The 15064-nt window shown below is 43.4% G+C and overlaps 1 protein-coding gene across 1 annotated transcript in view; it reads left to right on the top strand.

Annotated features, from left to right (window-relative positions):
- Positions 1-3379: 3379 nt before the first annotated feature.
- The window catches only part of XPNPEP2 (X-prolyl aminopeptidase 2), a 41279-nt gene continuing 29594 nt past the window's right edge, over positions 3380-15064 (top strand). The window contains exons 1-4 of the mRNA XM_060756328.2: positions 3380-3597; positions 8229-8293; positions 11082-11192; positions 12993-13056. Of these exons, the coding sequence (XP_060612311.2) occupies positions 3540-3597; positions 8229-8293; positions 11082-11192; positions 12993-13056 (298 nt within the window). The 5' untranslated portion in view covers positions 3380-3539. The remainder of the gene's footprint in view (positions 3598-8228; positions 8294-11081; positions 11193-12992; positions 13057-15064) is intronic.

The following is a 15064-nucleotide window of genomic DNA, read 5'->3' as shown; positions in this document are numbered from 1 at the left end:
CAGGTTGAGACTTGCTGACAGCTGCCTTCTTGGACAGCAGAGTCGGAGCAAGGGCACGGCCAGGATGGGCAGCAAATGCCTCTGCCATGGGAAGCCTAGGAGGGAATGGCAGCAGAGGAGAGGTGTTCTCCCTGTGAGCATCTCTTCCGTCCACACAGAGGAGAAGGCAGCAGCCAAGCAGCGGGTACCAGCCAATGCCAGGCTACGGGTGCCGTTCCCATGGCAACAGCATCCCTGAGGATGCACGCGTAGCCAGGCCGTTCCCTTTCATCCACAGAGGTGGAAGGAACAGCCTTTGTGCAGTACTGTGCTTGGTGATAGTCCCTCCCTGAAATGTGCTCTTTGGATGTTGATAATCTCCTTTAAAACATCTTACCGCTATGAATTTGGCAAATGTGCATTGCAAAACAATACAGAAAAGTCCTTGCAGAGTTGCCTTAAAAGTTCAAAAACAAAATCCTGAAAACTCCATTGATGCTTTCAAAGGACACATCCACACTGTGGAAGCGAGGCGCCTAATCCAGCGTAACCAAGGCCCCTTCCACACCGCTGCATAAAATCCTCATTGAACTGGATTATATGGCAGTGTGGACTCAGATAATCCAGTTCAAAGCATATATTCAGGGGCGGCTCAACCCATTACACAAAGTAAGCATTTGCAGTATAGTTGATTTTGCCCAGGGGCACTCTTGAAGTGCTCTTGGGGAGAAATAGACCTTGACATATGCGAGTTGTAGTGACTGGGATGTATAGTTCACCTACAATCAAAGAGCATTCTGAACTCCACCAATGATGGAATTGAACCAAATATGGCACACAGAACTCCCATGACGAACAGAAAATATATATCAGTGATTGGTTTGGGGGGGGGGGGCAAAATACTGTTTGCTTACCGTTGAAAATTACCTAGGGCCGCCTCTACATATATTCCATCATCATCATCATCATCATCATCATCATCATCATCACTTTATTTCTTAATTAGTCGCTCTCCACCAAGGTGCTCCGAGTGACTTACAATTTAAAACAGTTTATACACAATATAAAACATTCATATTGTGGATTATCTTCCTTGATATTAAATACTAAACCGCTAAACTGCTGAACTTGCTGACCGAAAGGTCGGTGGTTCGAATCCAGGGAGTGGGGTGAGCTCCCACTGTTAGCCCCAGCTCCTGCCAACCTAGCAGTTCAAAAACAAGCAAGTGTGAGTAGATCAATTGTATCCTGACTTTCTCAACCCCCTGTGGGGGACTCAGGGCAACTTCCAATAGGCAGAAATTTGATGCCTCAGTATATACATAATAAAAACAAACAGTCAATACTTTTAAATAGTTAAAAACATTAAAACAATACAATTAAAATCGACTAAGAATTACCACTCTAGTGGCCATTATCAGCCGAAAACTGTGATTGGATTCTTTGGTTGGGAAGGTAATGACGCTCCATGCAGTCATGCTGGCCACATGACCTTGGAGGTGTCTATGGACAACGGCGGCTCATCGGCTTAGAAATGGAGGTGAGCACCACCCCCAGAGTCGGACACAACTAAACTTAATGTCAGGGGAAACCTTTACCTTTACCTTATGGCTGTGTGGAAGGCCCTCGAGTTTAATCCATTTACTACTCAGAGATACCTAAATTATTCTGTTATTAAAGTGCCACCCTCTGTCTTCACTATTGTTTTCTTCCTATTTTGGCATCACAGGAAAAGTGACGTCTGCTCCGGTGCATCTCCACTATTGCCTTCATCACTTTTGTGCTATTTTATCAGTCTTCTCATTCATATATTATATATATATGAGAGAATGAATTGGCTATTTTACATATTTCAGCTGTTTCCCATCACCTGAAAAAAAAGATGCAATTTTTGGTTCATTCAGCTTCTGGACCTGGAATGGGAAGAACTGCAATCTTTCCTTTTGGCAGCCAAATACCTTGGGCCAACCCTCTTCTGAAGACCAGTTTCCAAAGGTAAATTCTAACTCAGGGCTGGAGCAAGGTTACCAGGCATCCTCCTTTTCCTAGATGTATATTCTTTTTCAGAGCTAAAATGGATAGTTTGTGGCATAATATAGTTCACATTTGATCAACCCACACACTGCCTTGCCAGAGAAAGAAAATATGCCAAGCAGATAAAACAATAAAGAACAATAGTTTACTCTTTTTAGTTCAGAACAATTTATGTACAATATGATCAGTTGCACCAACTCACATAATGTCCTTTTATGAGCCGTCCCCTGCCATGTGTTGCTGTGGTCCACATGGGGGTTTCTGTGTGGGAGGTTTGGCCCAATTCTATCGTTGGTGGGGTACAGAATGCTCTGTGATTGTAGGTGAACTATAAATTTCAGCAACTACAACTCCCAAATGTCAAGATTCTATTTTCCCCAAACTCCACCAGTGTTCACATTTGGGCATATTGAGTATTCGTGTAGAGTTTGGGGTCCAGATCCATCATTGCTTGAGTCCACAGTGATATCTGGATGTAGGTGAACTACAATTCCAAAACCAAAGGACACTGCCCACCAAACCCTTCCAGTATTTTCTGTTGGTCATGGGAGAACTGTGTGCCAAGTTTGGTTCAATTCATTGGTGGGGTTCGGAATGCTCTTTGATTGTAGGTGAACTATAAATCCCAGCAACTACAACTCCCAAACTACAAAATCAGGGTTTTTTTTAGTGAAGGAGATACATTGGGTTGTTAGGTGTCTTGTGTCCAAATTTGGTGTGAATTCATCCAGTGGTGTTTGAGTTCTGTTAATCCCACAAGCGGACATTACATTTTTATTTATATAGATTTAAAATGGTCCTTTCTGTGTCCATATGAGAGACTGTCTTTCAGCAGCCAAGAAGCAAATCAGTCTGTCCATCTCGCCTTCTCTCTCCTTCTCTCTGCACTTGCATAGCTTGAGCCTGAACAAAAATGCAACAGTATCCAAAAGTCCTAGGCTCAGCTATGACCTCAGGCATTGTCCGACCAATCAGCTTCATGCATCGTATTTTACAGCTGACACACACACACACTCACTGATTGCTTGCATGTTCCAACATAGATTTTCTGAAACTGCAATAGACCAAGACCGCTTGGTGGAATGGATCAGGCAGCTGTCAGAAGAGGAAGGAGAGCAGAGAATGGAAGGCAACATTGTTGCGATGTAAATACAATAAAGGTTCAGAATGTTTTTAGTAGCGATTATCATTATTTAAAGTGAGAGTCATCGTAGTAAATAATCTGCTAATATGTAGCTCTGTCCTCAGGCTACAGCAGCCTTGCTTTCGGCTTCGAAGAAAACACCGTAAATCAGAGAAGGTGGACTTTCGGCTGCTTTGGACTTTGTGTCTCCATCCTGTACCTTGTTATCTGTTTGTTTTATCTGGTGCATAGTCTGCTCTCTGGAGTTGAGAGAGCAATAATATCTGGGAAAGTACTAGGCTTTCTCATACTGTTCCAATAATTTTGACACACTTCAAGCATCGTTGGAGGCAAACTCACTACCTGGTTTCAGAAACGTCATCTTGGAAAGGTGTCCAAAGCCATGGTCTGCATCCCAGGTCTCTTGTTGGTCTGGATTTCCCTTCTTGTTCCTCTTCACGGTACGTATGCAAGGATGAGGAATGGATTCTCTCTCCCTTGGCACAAGAAGGGAAGACTTGTTCCACCCTGCAGGTGTGGTGAATAGGAAAGAAATGTATTTTCGAAGGCTTCCATGGGTTGTTGTGATTTTCCAGACTGTTTTGCCATGTTCCCAAAGCATTCTGGAAGGACCTCACAACTTCTAGGGGTGACTGCCATAGATGCAGGCGAAATGTCAGGAGCGAATGCTTCTGGAACATGGCCATACAGTCCGGAAAACTCAGAACAACTCAGGAGAGAAGGGAATGGACATCATGTGTGGGCTGTTTTAGCACGTGAGGTCACCATTTCAGGAAATATTTTCTGGTCTATTTGGTACACTTTCTTGCTTTCCTGCGGAAGTCTGGAAAAATTCTCAGCAAACCTTACATTCAATATAGCCAAAATCTATTCAAGTCTGTTAGATTTCACAAATGGTTGCTTACCGTGAGGTTCTTCCTGCAGGCTGTATATCACCTGAATGAGGAAAGGACAGATTTCCAAGGGTGCGTTGCTGTACTGGCTTTGCAGTTTTAGCTCTTCAGAGCACCTGCAAGAGATCGCAATAGTTAAATGTGAAATACTGTAATTATAAACAATATTTGATTATGTTGTTGTGAGTTTTCCAGGCTGCATTCTCTCCTGACATTTTGCCTGCATCTGTGACAGGCATACTCAGAGGTTGTGAGCTCTGTTGGAAACTAGGAAAATTGGATTTAACATCAGGAGGGAGTGCTTCTGGAACACGGCCATACAGCCCAGAAAACTCACAACAACCCAATGATTCCGGCCATGAAAGCCTTCGACAAGAAATTATTTAATTACTTGTAAAGTGTATTTTCCTTTGCAATGGGCCTTTGGTAACCACCAGGGTTTGGTTCCAGGGCTCCCTATGGATACTAAAAAACTGTGGATCCCTAAATCCCATTATCCCATGAAAAAGGATATTGTTGTTGTTGTTGTTCATTCGTTCAGTCGTCTCCGACTCTTTGTGACCTCATGGACCAGCCCACACCAGAGCTCCCTGTCGGCCGTCACCACCCCCAGCTCCTTCAAAGTCAGTCCAGTCACTTCAAGGATGCCATCCATCCATCTTGCCCTTGGTCGGCCCCTCTTCCTTTTGAAAAAAGATATTATAAAGGGTTAAATCAAAGCTTGCTTTTCATTTTTTTTTAATATCCAACTCTGGACGGTTGGATCTGGGAATACTGAAAGCCTGCTGTATTTCATGTTGATTTAGATCATGCCCTTCTCTGTAAGTCCCCAAAGTGACTAACAGCATCTATATTTATTTGTTTGTTTGTTTAATTATTTATTCCATTTCTATACTACTTTTCTCAGCCCTGGGGCGACTCAAAGCGGTTTACAGTAGCAAAAATTCAATGCTTAAATGCCATAAAACAATTAAAACAATTAAAAAGAAGGCATCAATATACAATCATTACAAAGTCAATACAACCTAACTCATAGCGTCTCTTATTTAAAATCAAGATCCAATCTCATCATCCACTCGTTCCATGTTCCAATATTTTCGAACGCCTGCTTGAACAACCAGGTCTTAACCTTCCTACGAAATGCAAGCAAAGAAGTGGCTGATCTAAAGTCTCTGGGAAGGACGTTCTATACCCAAGGAGCCATCACTGAGAAGGCCCTGTCTCTCGTCCCCACTAAATGTATTTGTGACGCAGGCGGGATTGAGAGCAGGATCTCCCCAGACAATCTTAAGTGGCTGAGGGGGAAAAGGAAGGGGCCTGAGGCTGTTAGGAATGGTGGGAGTTGAAGTCCAAAACACCTGGAGGGCCAAAGTTTGCCCATGCCTGATCTATAAGCTGTTGGTCCATTAGCAGAATAAATCAGGGCTTTTATTTTGGTATGTACTTATACATACATATGTTTCCTGTATGCTCTTTTTGCATACTGTGTGCTCTCTTTTTCCCAGCCACCAAGCCCCATTTCTTCTAGGGTCACCAACTTTTTCTCACTGGTCCTGCTCCTATGCCTTTTGAAAATTAAGCAGAAGAATGTTGCATCTTTCTTGGCATGGAGATAAAAAGGTTGGAGAAAAGTTTAATTTCTGCCTGCCACCAGAAAGCTCTTAAAAGCATAGGACCATGGCCAGGAAAAATCAGATCAGGCATCACTGCTCGTTTTGCTCCAACTCTTTAGCATCCCCCAAATGTGTTTACGGACTAAGAAAAAGAGAAGAGTTGTGTGCTGTTTAGATTATGTCAACTTCAGCCTGTTGCCAAGAGGAAGAACGTGGCACATCTGGTGCCAATTCCTACGGCAGATGCGTCTCTTGCCATCCTTGCCAATTGAATGGCAAATGCACTTCCATATAAAAGTGTGCACTCACAACCTCTGAGGATGCTTGCCACAGATGCAGGCAAAACGTCAGGAGAGAATGCTTCTAGAACATGGCTATACAACCCAAAAAAACCTACAACAACCCAGTGATTCTGGCCATGAAAGCCTTCGACAATACATGTGCAATCTTTCCTGGAAGACAACCTCAATGCTGCAAAGGAAGACTGATACATCCAAAGGATTGGCTCCAATCTTTCGCAATCTCCTTACCTGCCATGCCTCAGTGCTATTGAATCCTGGGAGTTGTAGTTTGGCAAGGCACCAGCAATCTTTGGCAGAGAAGGCTAAAGAAAGGCCTTGCAAGACTACAACCCCCAGGATCCCATTGTATTGAGCCATGGCAGTTAAAGTAGTGTCAAACTGCATTAATTGTACAGTGTAGATGCAACCAAGGTCAGATTAGGTAAAGGTTTCCCCTGACATTAAGTCCAATCGTGTCTGACTCTCGGGGTTGATGCTCATCTCAATTTCTAAGCCGAAGAGCTGGCGTTGTCTGTAGACACCTCCTAGGTCATGTGGCCGGCATGACTGCATAGAGCACCCTTAACTTCCTGCCAGAGTGGTACCTATTGATCTACTCACATTTGCATGTTTTCGAACTAAGTTGGCAGAAGCTGGGGCTAACAGCGGGAGCTCGCCCCACTCCCTGGATTCAAACTGCCAACCTTTCAGTTAGCAAGTTTGGCAGGTCAGCAGTTTAACTTGCTACTACTGGTCAGGTTGCACACCGTCAAATAAGATCCGTGAAAGACAAACAACATGGCAAATTCAAAAAATCAGGCTATAACTGAGGATGCAACCTCGCTGCAAGCGAAATCGAAACCAGAGAGAAAGGTCCCAGATTACAGAGGTATTGTCCATTCCTCAAACTCATACATAGGACTGAATGACCCCAGTTGACTCTTCAGCCATTCTCTTTCAATTTTACTTAAATTATTATTTATTTTATTTATTTATGTTGCTGCTTGCTTGATAGTTCTAGTTGCATCTACTCTATACATTATAGCTGTTTGTTATTTTTCAATGTAGTCTTGAGGACACCAATTGGGATACTTACCACATATCAGCCCCTCATGATATTCAAGCCTTTCCCATTAACTTTCCCATTTTTTTTAATGTCAGGAGCAACTTGAGAAACTGCAAATTGCTTCTGGTGTGAAAGAATTGGCCGTCTGCAAGGACATTGCCCAGGGGAAGCCTGGATGTTTTTGATGTTTTACCATCCTTGTAGGAGACTTTCCTCACATCTGTGCATGGGGAGCTGGAGCTGACAGAGGGAGCTCATCCATGCTCCAGTCATCATGATATTCGAGCCTTTCCCATTAACTTTCCCAATTTTTTTTTAATGTCAGGAGCAACTTGAGAAACTGCAAGTCGCTTCTGGTGTGAGAGAATTGGCTGTCTGCAAGGACGTTGCCCAGGGGACACCCGGATGTTTTTGATGTTTTACCATTCTTGTAGGAGACTTTCCTCACATCCCTGCATGGGGAGCTGGAGCTGACAGAGGGAGCTCATCCATGCTCCAGTCCTCATGATATTCGAGTCTTTCCCATTAACTTTCCCATTTTTTTTCATGTCAGGAGCAACTTGAGAAACTGCAAGTTGCTTCTGGTGTGAGGATGTTGCCCAGGGGATGCCCGGATGCTTTTGATGTTTTACCATTCCTGTAGGAGACTTTCCTCCCATCCCTGCATGGGGAACTGGAGCTGACAGAGGGAGCTTAGCCATGCTCCACTCTTCATGATATTCGAACTTTTCCCATTAACTTTCCCATTTTTTTTCATGTCAGGAGCAACTTGAGAAACTGCAAGTTGCCTCTGGTGTGAGAGAATTGTCCATCTGCAAGGACGTTGCCCAGGGGGCGGCTGAATATTTGTGATGTTTTACCATCCTTGTGAGAGGTTTCTCTCGTGAGCCAGCATGGGAAGCTGGAGCTGACAGAGGGAGCTCATCCTGTCGGTCTTCCGTCCTGCCAGCACAAAGGGTTTACACCGGGGAGGTTCTATTTCCCATTAAGAAAGGGGGGGGGGGGAAGCCTGCACTCTTGTTAGTAGCAGAGATACAAAAGGAAACGTCCAAATAGTAGTCCACAAAATTACAAACCTACTCCTTGCTTTCATTTTTCTAGGAAAGCAATGGCAACAGAACAAAGACAACTGGTGAATGCTCAGCCAGTTGACTCCCTTACTTGTCCCCCCCACCAAGCAAGTTTGTATAAAGATTTTTTTTTCCTCTTTCAACTCAGGTTATCCCCAGCCAAAAATGTCCGGCTCATCGGAAGATACCAGAAACTGTACAGCAACTCCTCCGGTAAAATGGTTAACCCCATTGGAAACAGATATGTCTCTTGTTTGGGGTGGGTGGGGCAGTCCAAGACATTATACTACCTAAGGACGTGATGGTGAACCTATGACACGTGTGTCAGCACTGACACCCATGGCTATTTTTGATGATACGCGGCCACATACAGAGAAGTACACTTTATAAGAGCCAATCTAATTCCATCCTTAAATTTGCAAAAGGCTCTACAAATTTAACATCTGCACGTTTGAGCATTGTTCACTCCATAACTCAGCATTGAATACACATTTTTCTTATTTAAACTATAAATATTGCAAAATTATGGGGTTTTTTCCCCTCAAATTGTGGAAAAAGGAGACAAATTGTGGATATGGTACTGTGAGTAATATGTGTCCGGTGCAGGATTGTGCCCATTGTTGCTTCCACAAAGACTGGTGGTTGCAATATACTAGACATCTAATCACCTCTCAACAAAAGATTGCTCCAGGCACTGCCAGGCTATCAAATGCTAATCAAGGTGGTCAGTTGAAACATTCACACCTAGCTCCAGCAGACAAGAGTCCTTTGTCCCACCCTGGTCTTTCCACTCAATTTTCCTAGTTCCAACAGACCTCACTACCTCTGAGGATGCTTGCCATAGATGCAGGCGAAACATCAGAGAGAATGCCTCTAGAACCATGATGGTGAACCTATGACATGCGTGTCAGCACTGACACGCATGACTATTTTTGATGACACGCGGCCACATGAGGTCGCATACAGAGAAGTACACCTTATAAGAGCCAATCTAATTCCATCCTTAAATTTGCAAAAGGCTCTACAAATTTAACATCTGCATGTTTGAGCATTGTTCACTCCATAACTCAGCACTGAATACACATTTTTCTTATTTAAACTATAAATATTGCAAAATTATGTTGTTGTTTTTCTCGAAGTTGACACCCCACTCAAGTTATGCTCAGGTTTTTGGCAAATTTTGACACACCAAGCTCAAAAGGTTGCCCATCACTGACCTAAGGTCAAATGAGAAGCTAAGTGGAATGCCAGGCCCCATCTGCACTGCCATATAATTAGATTCTGAATCTCAGTTATCTGCTTTGAACTAGATTATATGGCAGTGTAGACTCATATAATCCAGTTCAAAGCAGATACTGTATACACTCAAGTATAAGCCTAATTTTTCAGTCCTTTTTTAGGCTCAAAAAGTCTCCCTCGGCTTATACTCAAGTCAATGTTATTTATTATTTTACTTTGTTATTATTATTATTACATTTATTTTATTATTGTTGTTATTATTATGTTTATTATTTTACTCTATTTATTATTGTTATTGTTACATTTATTATTTTACTCTATTATTATTATGTTACTCTTTATTATTATTGGAGGACATGTAAGCATATTTACATTGAAGAAGGTTCGAATAATGATTTAATCAGAACTGGACAGTCGTATCTTGATTTACAGTTTTATGTAAATATTCAAACACATTTAACCTACTAATGCCTAAATTAATATAATGTTATTGGTATCTGTTTTTATTTTGAAATTTACTAGTAGCTGCTGCATTTCCCACCCTCGGCTTATACTCGACTCAATCCATTTCCCCAGTTTTTTGTGATAAAATTAGGTGCCTCGGCTTATATTCGGGTCGGCTTATCCTCGAGTATATACGGTTATCTAGATTCAGAAATTGGAATATGTTAGGGTATATACTGCCGAAGGCTTTCATGGCTGGAATCACTGGGTTGTTGTAGGTTTTTTCGGGTTATATGGCCAAGGTCTAGAGGCATTTTCTCCTGACGTTTCGCCTGCATCTATGTCAAGCATCCTCAGAGGTGGTGAGGTCGGTTGGAACTAGGAAAAAGGGTTTATATATCTGTGGAATGACTAGGGTGAGACAAAGGACTTTTGTCTGCTGGAGCTAGGTGTGAATGTTTCAACTGACCACCTTGATTAGCATATAATGGCCTGACAGTGCCTAAGGCAAACTTTTGTTGAGATTAGATGTCCTTGTTTGTTTCCTCTCTGTTGTTGTGCGGTCATAGATGCTTGCCATAGATGCAGGCGAAACGTCAGGAGAGAATGCTTCTAGACCATAGCCACATAGCCCGAAAAAACCTACAACAACCCTATGTTAGGGTATGTTCAAAGATCAGTTGGTGAGAGTGTTAACTGAAAATGCAAAGCACGAAGCTGATTGGTTGGGCCACGCTGAAGAAGCTAGCTGAGCCTGGGAGTTTTGGGAACAGTGACATGTTTAGGCTTTAGCTTTGCAAGAGCTGTGTAGGGACAGAGAGAGAGAGTTCTTGCTTCATGTGCTGATGGAAGGGGATCTTCCACATGGACACCTAAAGACCATTCGAATTTCTCCCAAAGGACATTGTGTGGGTCAATGCAACTGTTCACATGATTGTGTATAAGTTGCTTTGCATTACAAGGAATAAACTCCTTGTTTTTTATTAATCATCTGTGTGGCATATTTTCTTTCTCTAGCAAGACAGTGTACGGACTGGTAAAACATGAACTACTCATGTTTTTCACAGATTATATGGTTTCAAGAGTTTCAAGACCAAACATAAACTTGGACCTGGATTTTCCCAGTCCTCGATTACCACTTTGGGCCCCTTCTAGACTGCCATCTATCTGCTTTGAACTGGATTATCTGAGTCTACCCTGCAACATAATCCAGTTCAAAGAAGATAATCTGGATTTTATACGGCAGTGTAGAAGGGGCCTTAGTCTTTGCTCCAGATATCCAAGGCTGTGCTTATAACGTCTCCCTTTGCGATGTCAGTATTTGCCCCCGACAGCGATCGAGACGAGCGAGCGGCTGCGCATCCTGCGGCATCACATGCAGAGCCACAACCTCTCGGCCTACATCATCCCTGCCACTGATGCTCACATGGTAAGGTAAAGGTTGCCATGTCCTTCCTATGACCAGGTTCCTGGGGTTGTGTATTGAACTTCCTTAATTGCATGGTCTCCATGCAATTTCACCCTCCATTCGTGCCTTTTCAAATTCTGCAGCACTGCTGGTCACAGCTGACCTCCAACTGGAGCACTCAAGGGCCAGGGCTTCCCAGTTCTCAGTGTCTTGCACTACAAATCTACAACCTCTGTGTCATGATTTTTGGCCACGATCGGAGACGAGAAAGCTGAATTAGAATATTTGTGGCGGCGCAGCGGGTTAGATCCCTAAGCTGCAGAACTTGCTGACCAAAAGGTCAGCGGTTCAAATCCGTGGGATGGGGTGAGCTCCCATTGTTAGCCCTAGCTTCCGCCTGCCATATAAAAGAGGGAGCCATATTGCCTGGGATGCTTATGGGATTTGTAATTCTAAACAAGGCCCCCTTGGTGGCTCAGCAGGTTAAACTACTAAGCTGCTGGACTTGCTGATCGAAAGGTTGGCTGTTCAAATCTGGGGAGCAGGGTGAGCTCCTGCTGTTAGCCCCAGCTTCTGCCAACCTAGCATTTCGAAAACATGCAAATGTGAGTAGATCAGTAGGTGCCACTTCTGCAGGAAGGTAAGGGCACTCCATGCAGGCTACATGACCTTGGAGGTGTCTATGGACAATGCCGGCTCTTCATCTTAGAAATGGAGATGAGCACCAACCTCCAGAGTCGGAATCAACTAGACTTGATGTTGAGGGAAAACTTTTACCTTTACTTTTATTGTTTCTTTGTTTATATCACACTTTGCTCTCTTTATGATGAATACTATTTAAAATATCTAATAGAGGATAAGGAATCATGGATCACTTTAATAGTAATGAAGATTTGTACTGCAACTATAAAATTAAGGAGTCAGATTGAGCATGATTTTTGTGGATAATGACTTAACCTACACACTCTAATATTCTATTTTCATGTATTTTGAAGTCCAAACTTACTTAATTAGGTGATCCCTCATTGTCCGAGTAGGATAATCTTCCAGGGTGGGTCCATAGGTGACTATGGAGTCCTATTCTTGATCTACATCTTCTCCCGCAGTGAGGGCATCGGTTTCCAGGTGGAAGGTGGTCCCGGTCAGGGATGGCTTGACGTGCCTTCCTCTTGGCACGTTTCTCTCCTTCGCCCTCCATTCGTGCCTCTTCAAATTCTGCAGCACTGCTGGTCACAGCTGACCTCCAGCTGGAGCGCTCAAGGGCCAGGGCTTCCCAGTTCTCAGTGTCTATGCCAGAGTATTTAACGTTGGCTTTGAGCCCACCTTTAAATCTCTTTTCCTGTCCACCAACATTCCGTTTTCCATTCTTGAGTTCGGAGTAGAGCAACTGCTTTGGGATACGGTGGTCAGGCATCCGGATAACATGGCCGGTCCAGCAGAGTTGATGGTGGAGGACCATTGCTTCAATGCTGGTGGTTTTTGCTTCTTCAAGCATGCTAACATTTGTCCGCTTGTCTTCCCAAGAGATTTGCAGGATTTTCTGGAGGCAGCGCTGATGGAATCATTCTAGGAGTTGCATGTGACGTCTGTAGACAGTCCAAAACACTTGGAGGGCTGAAGTTTGTCCATTCCTGCTATATAGGATTAGGAAAAAGTCCTACCTGAAACCTAGGTGCTGCTGAACAGAGGGTTAGCACTGGGCTCGATGGGCAACAGTTAGTCTGCCCCCAGTATAAATCAACCTGCTGTATTTCTCTTATAAGACATCTGCCTCTGCGAAAGAGCACTCATCAGTTGACTCAGAACTCCTCTTTGTTCCAGAGCGAATATATTGCAGAACGCGACAAGAGGCTCGCATGGATGACAGGCTTCACGGGGTCCTCAGGTGAGTCCTCTTCCAGGCCCGCTACCCAGCTTCCCTGCTCAGGTTACACTAGCTAAACCTATGGGCACAAGGAAGCAAAACCAATACTGATAGAGTGCCAAATTATAGAAAAGTTAGGGAATTAAAAAAAAAATCTAAGTATATGGAAATGACACTGAAAACAAGATTATGTATTTATTTACGACATTTATATGCCACCCATCTCACTCCGAAGGGGACTCAGAGCGGCTTACAAGTAAAAAGTAAATACAATATATTATATTATTATCATAGCACAATATTAATATTATATATTACATTGTACTATAACATTATTAGGAGCCCCCGGTGGCGCAGTGGGTTAAAGCACTGAGCTGCTGAGCTTGTTGATCGAAAGGTCGCAGGTTCGATTCTGGGGAGCGGCGTGAGCTTCCGCTGTCAGCCCTAGCTTCTGCCAACCTAGCAGTTCGAAAACATGCAAATGTGAGTAGATCAATAGGTACCGCTCCGGCGGGAAGGTAACGGCGCTCCATGCAGTCATGCCGGCCACATGACCTTGGAGGTGTCTACGGACAACGCTGGCTCTTCGGCTTAGAAATGGAGATGAGCACCACACCCCAGAGTCAGACATGACTGGACTTAATGTCAGGGGACTACCTTTACCTTTTTTATAACATTATTAGCAATATTATATTTAATATAAAATATATAATTATAATATCATTATATTATTAGTAATATATTGTATTATTTATTTATTTATTTATTTATGTAAAACATTTATATTCCACCCTTCTCAGGGCGGAGCACAGCATATATATGGCAAACATTAAATGCCGGGACACAAATTCACATACACATACATAAACATTAAAAAACATTTATCAAAATATTAAAATACACCATTTAAAACCATCCTAGTCATCCACGTCAAATCTAATTAGTCTGGTCATCTTTCCTATTGCTGCTTTATTGCCCTGTCCCGAAAGTTTTATCCCACAGCCAAGTTTTGACCATCCTTCTAAAGGACAGGAGGGAGGGGGGGCTGATCTCACCAGGAAGAGAGTTCCATAGCTGGGGAGCAATCACCAAGAAGGCCCTGTCTCTCGTCCCCACCAATTGTGCCTATGACAATGGCGGGACGAGAAGAAAGGCCTCTCTGGAGGATCTTAATCTCCATGATGGTTCATAGGGGGAGATGCATTCAGACAAGTAATTTGGGCCAGGGCCGTTTAGGGCTTTATAGGCCCAAACCAGCACTTTGAATTGTGCCCAGTAGCAAACTGGCAGCCAGTGGAGCTGGTGTAACATGGGAGTTGTATGTTCCCTGTATGCTGCCCCAGTTATTAACCTGGCTGCCTCTCATTGGACTATTTGAAGCTTCCGAGCAGTCTTCAAAGGCAACCCCACGTAGAGTGTGTTGCAGTAGTCTATCCTAGACATAACGAGAGCGTGGACCACCATGGCCAAGTCTGACTTCCCAAGGCACGGGCACAGCTGGCGCACAAGTGTTAATTGTGCGAACGCTCCCTGGGGTTCCAGGCTCAGTGCTGAATCCAGGAGAACTCCCAAGCTGTGAACCTGTGCCTTCAAGGGGAGTGTGACCACATATTGGTATGCAGTTTTCAATATTATAGGTATATACATTAGATTATATTAGATAAGATTAGATAAGCACATTTTATCCCCCGTGGCTTGCTTCTGCTGTATCTTTTGCTCTTTTGCTGATGTGAGCACATGTTATGTAAAGTGCCAAACTGCAACTGTCTGCAAATCATGTCCTATCAGGATTGGCTTCAAGAGTTGGGTCTATTTAGCTGCAGAAGAGAGTTGAGAGGAGACATGAGAGCCAGGTTTCAATATGTGAAAGGATGCCATAAGGAAGAGGAAGAGGCATCCTTTCCACTGCCCTGGAGACTACGATTCAATTTTCAAATTTCCAAGAAAGGAGATTCTACCTGGACATTAGGAAGAACTTCCAGACCATAAGAAGAGCTGTTCAACAGTGGAACTCTCTGCAGCAGATTAA

The sequence above is a fragment of the Anolis sagrei genome, chromosome 10 (assembly GCF_037176765.1).
Source record: "Anolis sagrei isolate rAnoSag1 chromosome 10, rAnoSag1.mat, whole genome shotgun sequence".
Taxonomy (NCBI): domain Eukaryota; kingdom Metazoa; phylum Chordata; class Lepidosauria; order Squamata; family Dactyloidae; genus Anolis; species Anolis sagrei.
The sequence above is the reverse complement of the archived record's forward strand: the minus strand, read 5'-3'. Positions and strand labels throughout refer to the sequence as shown.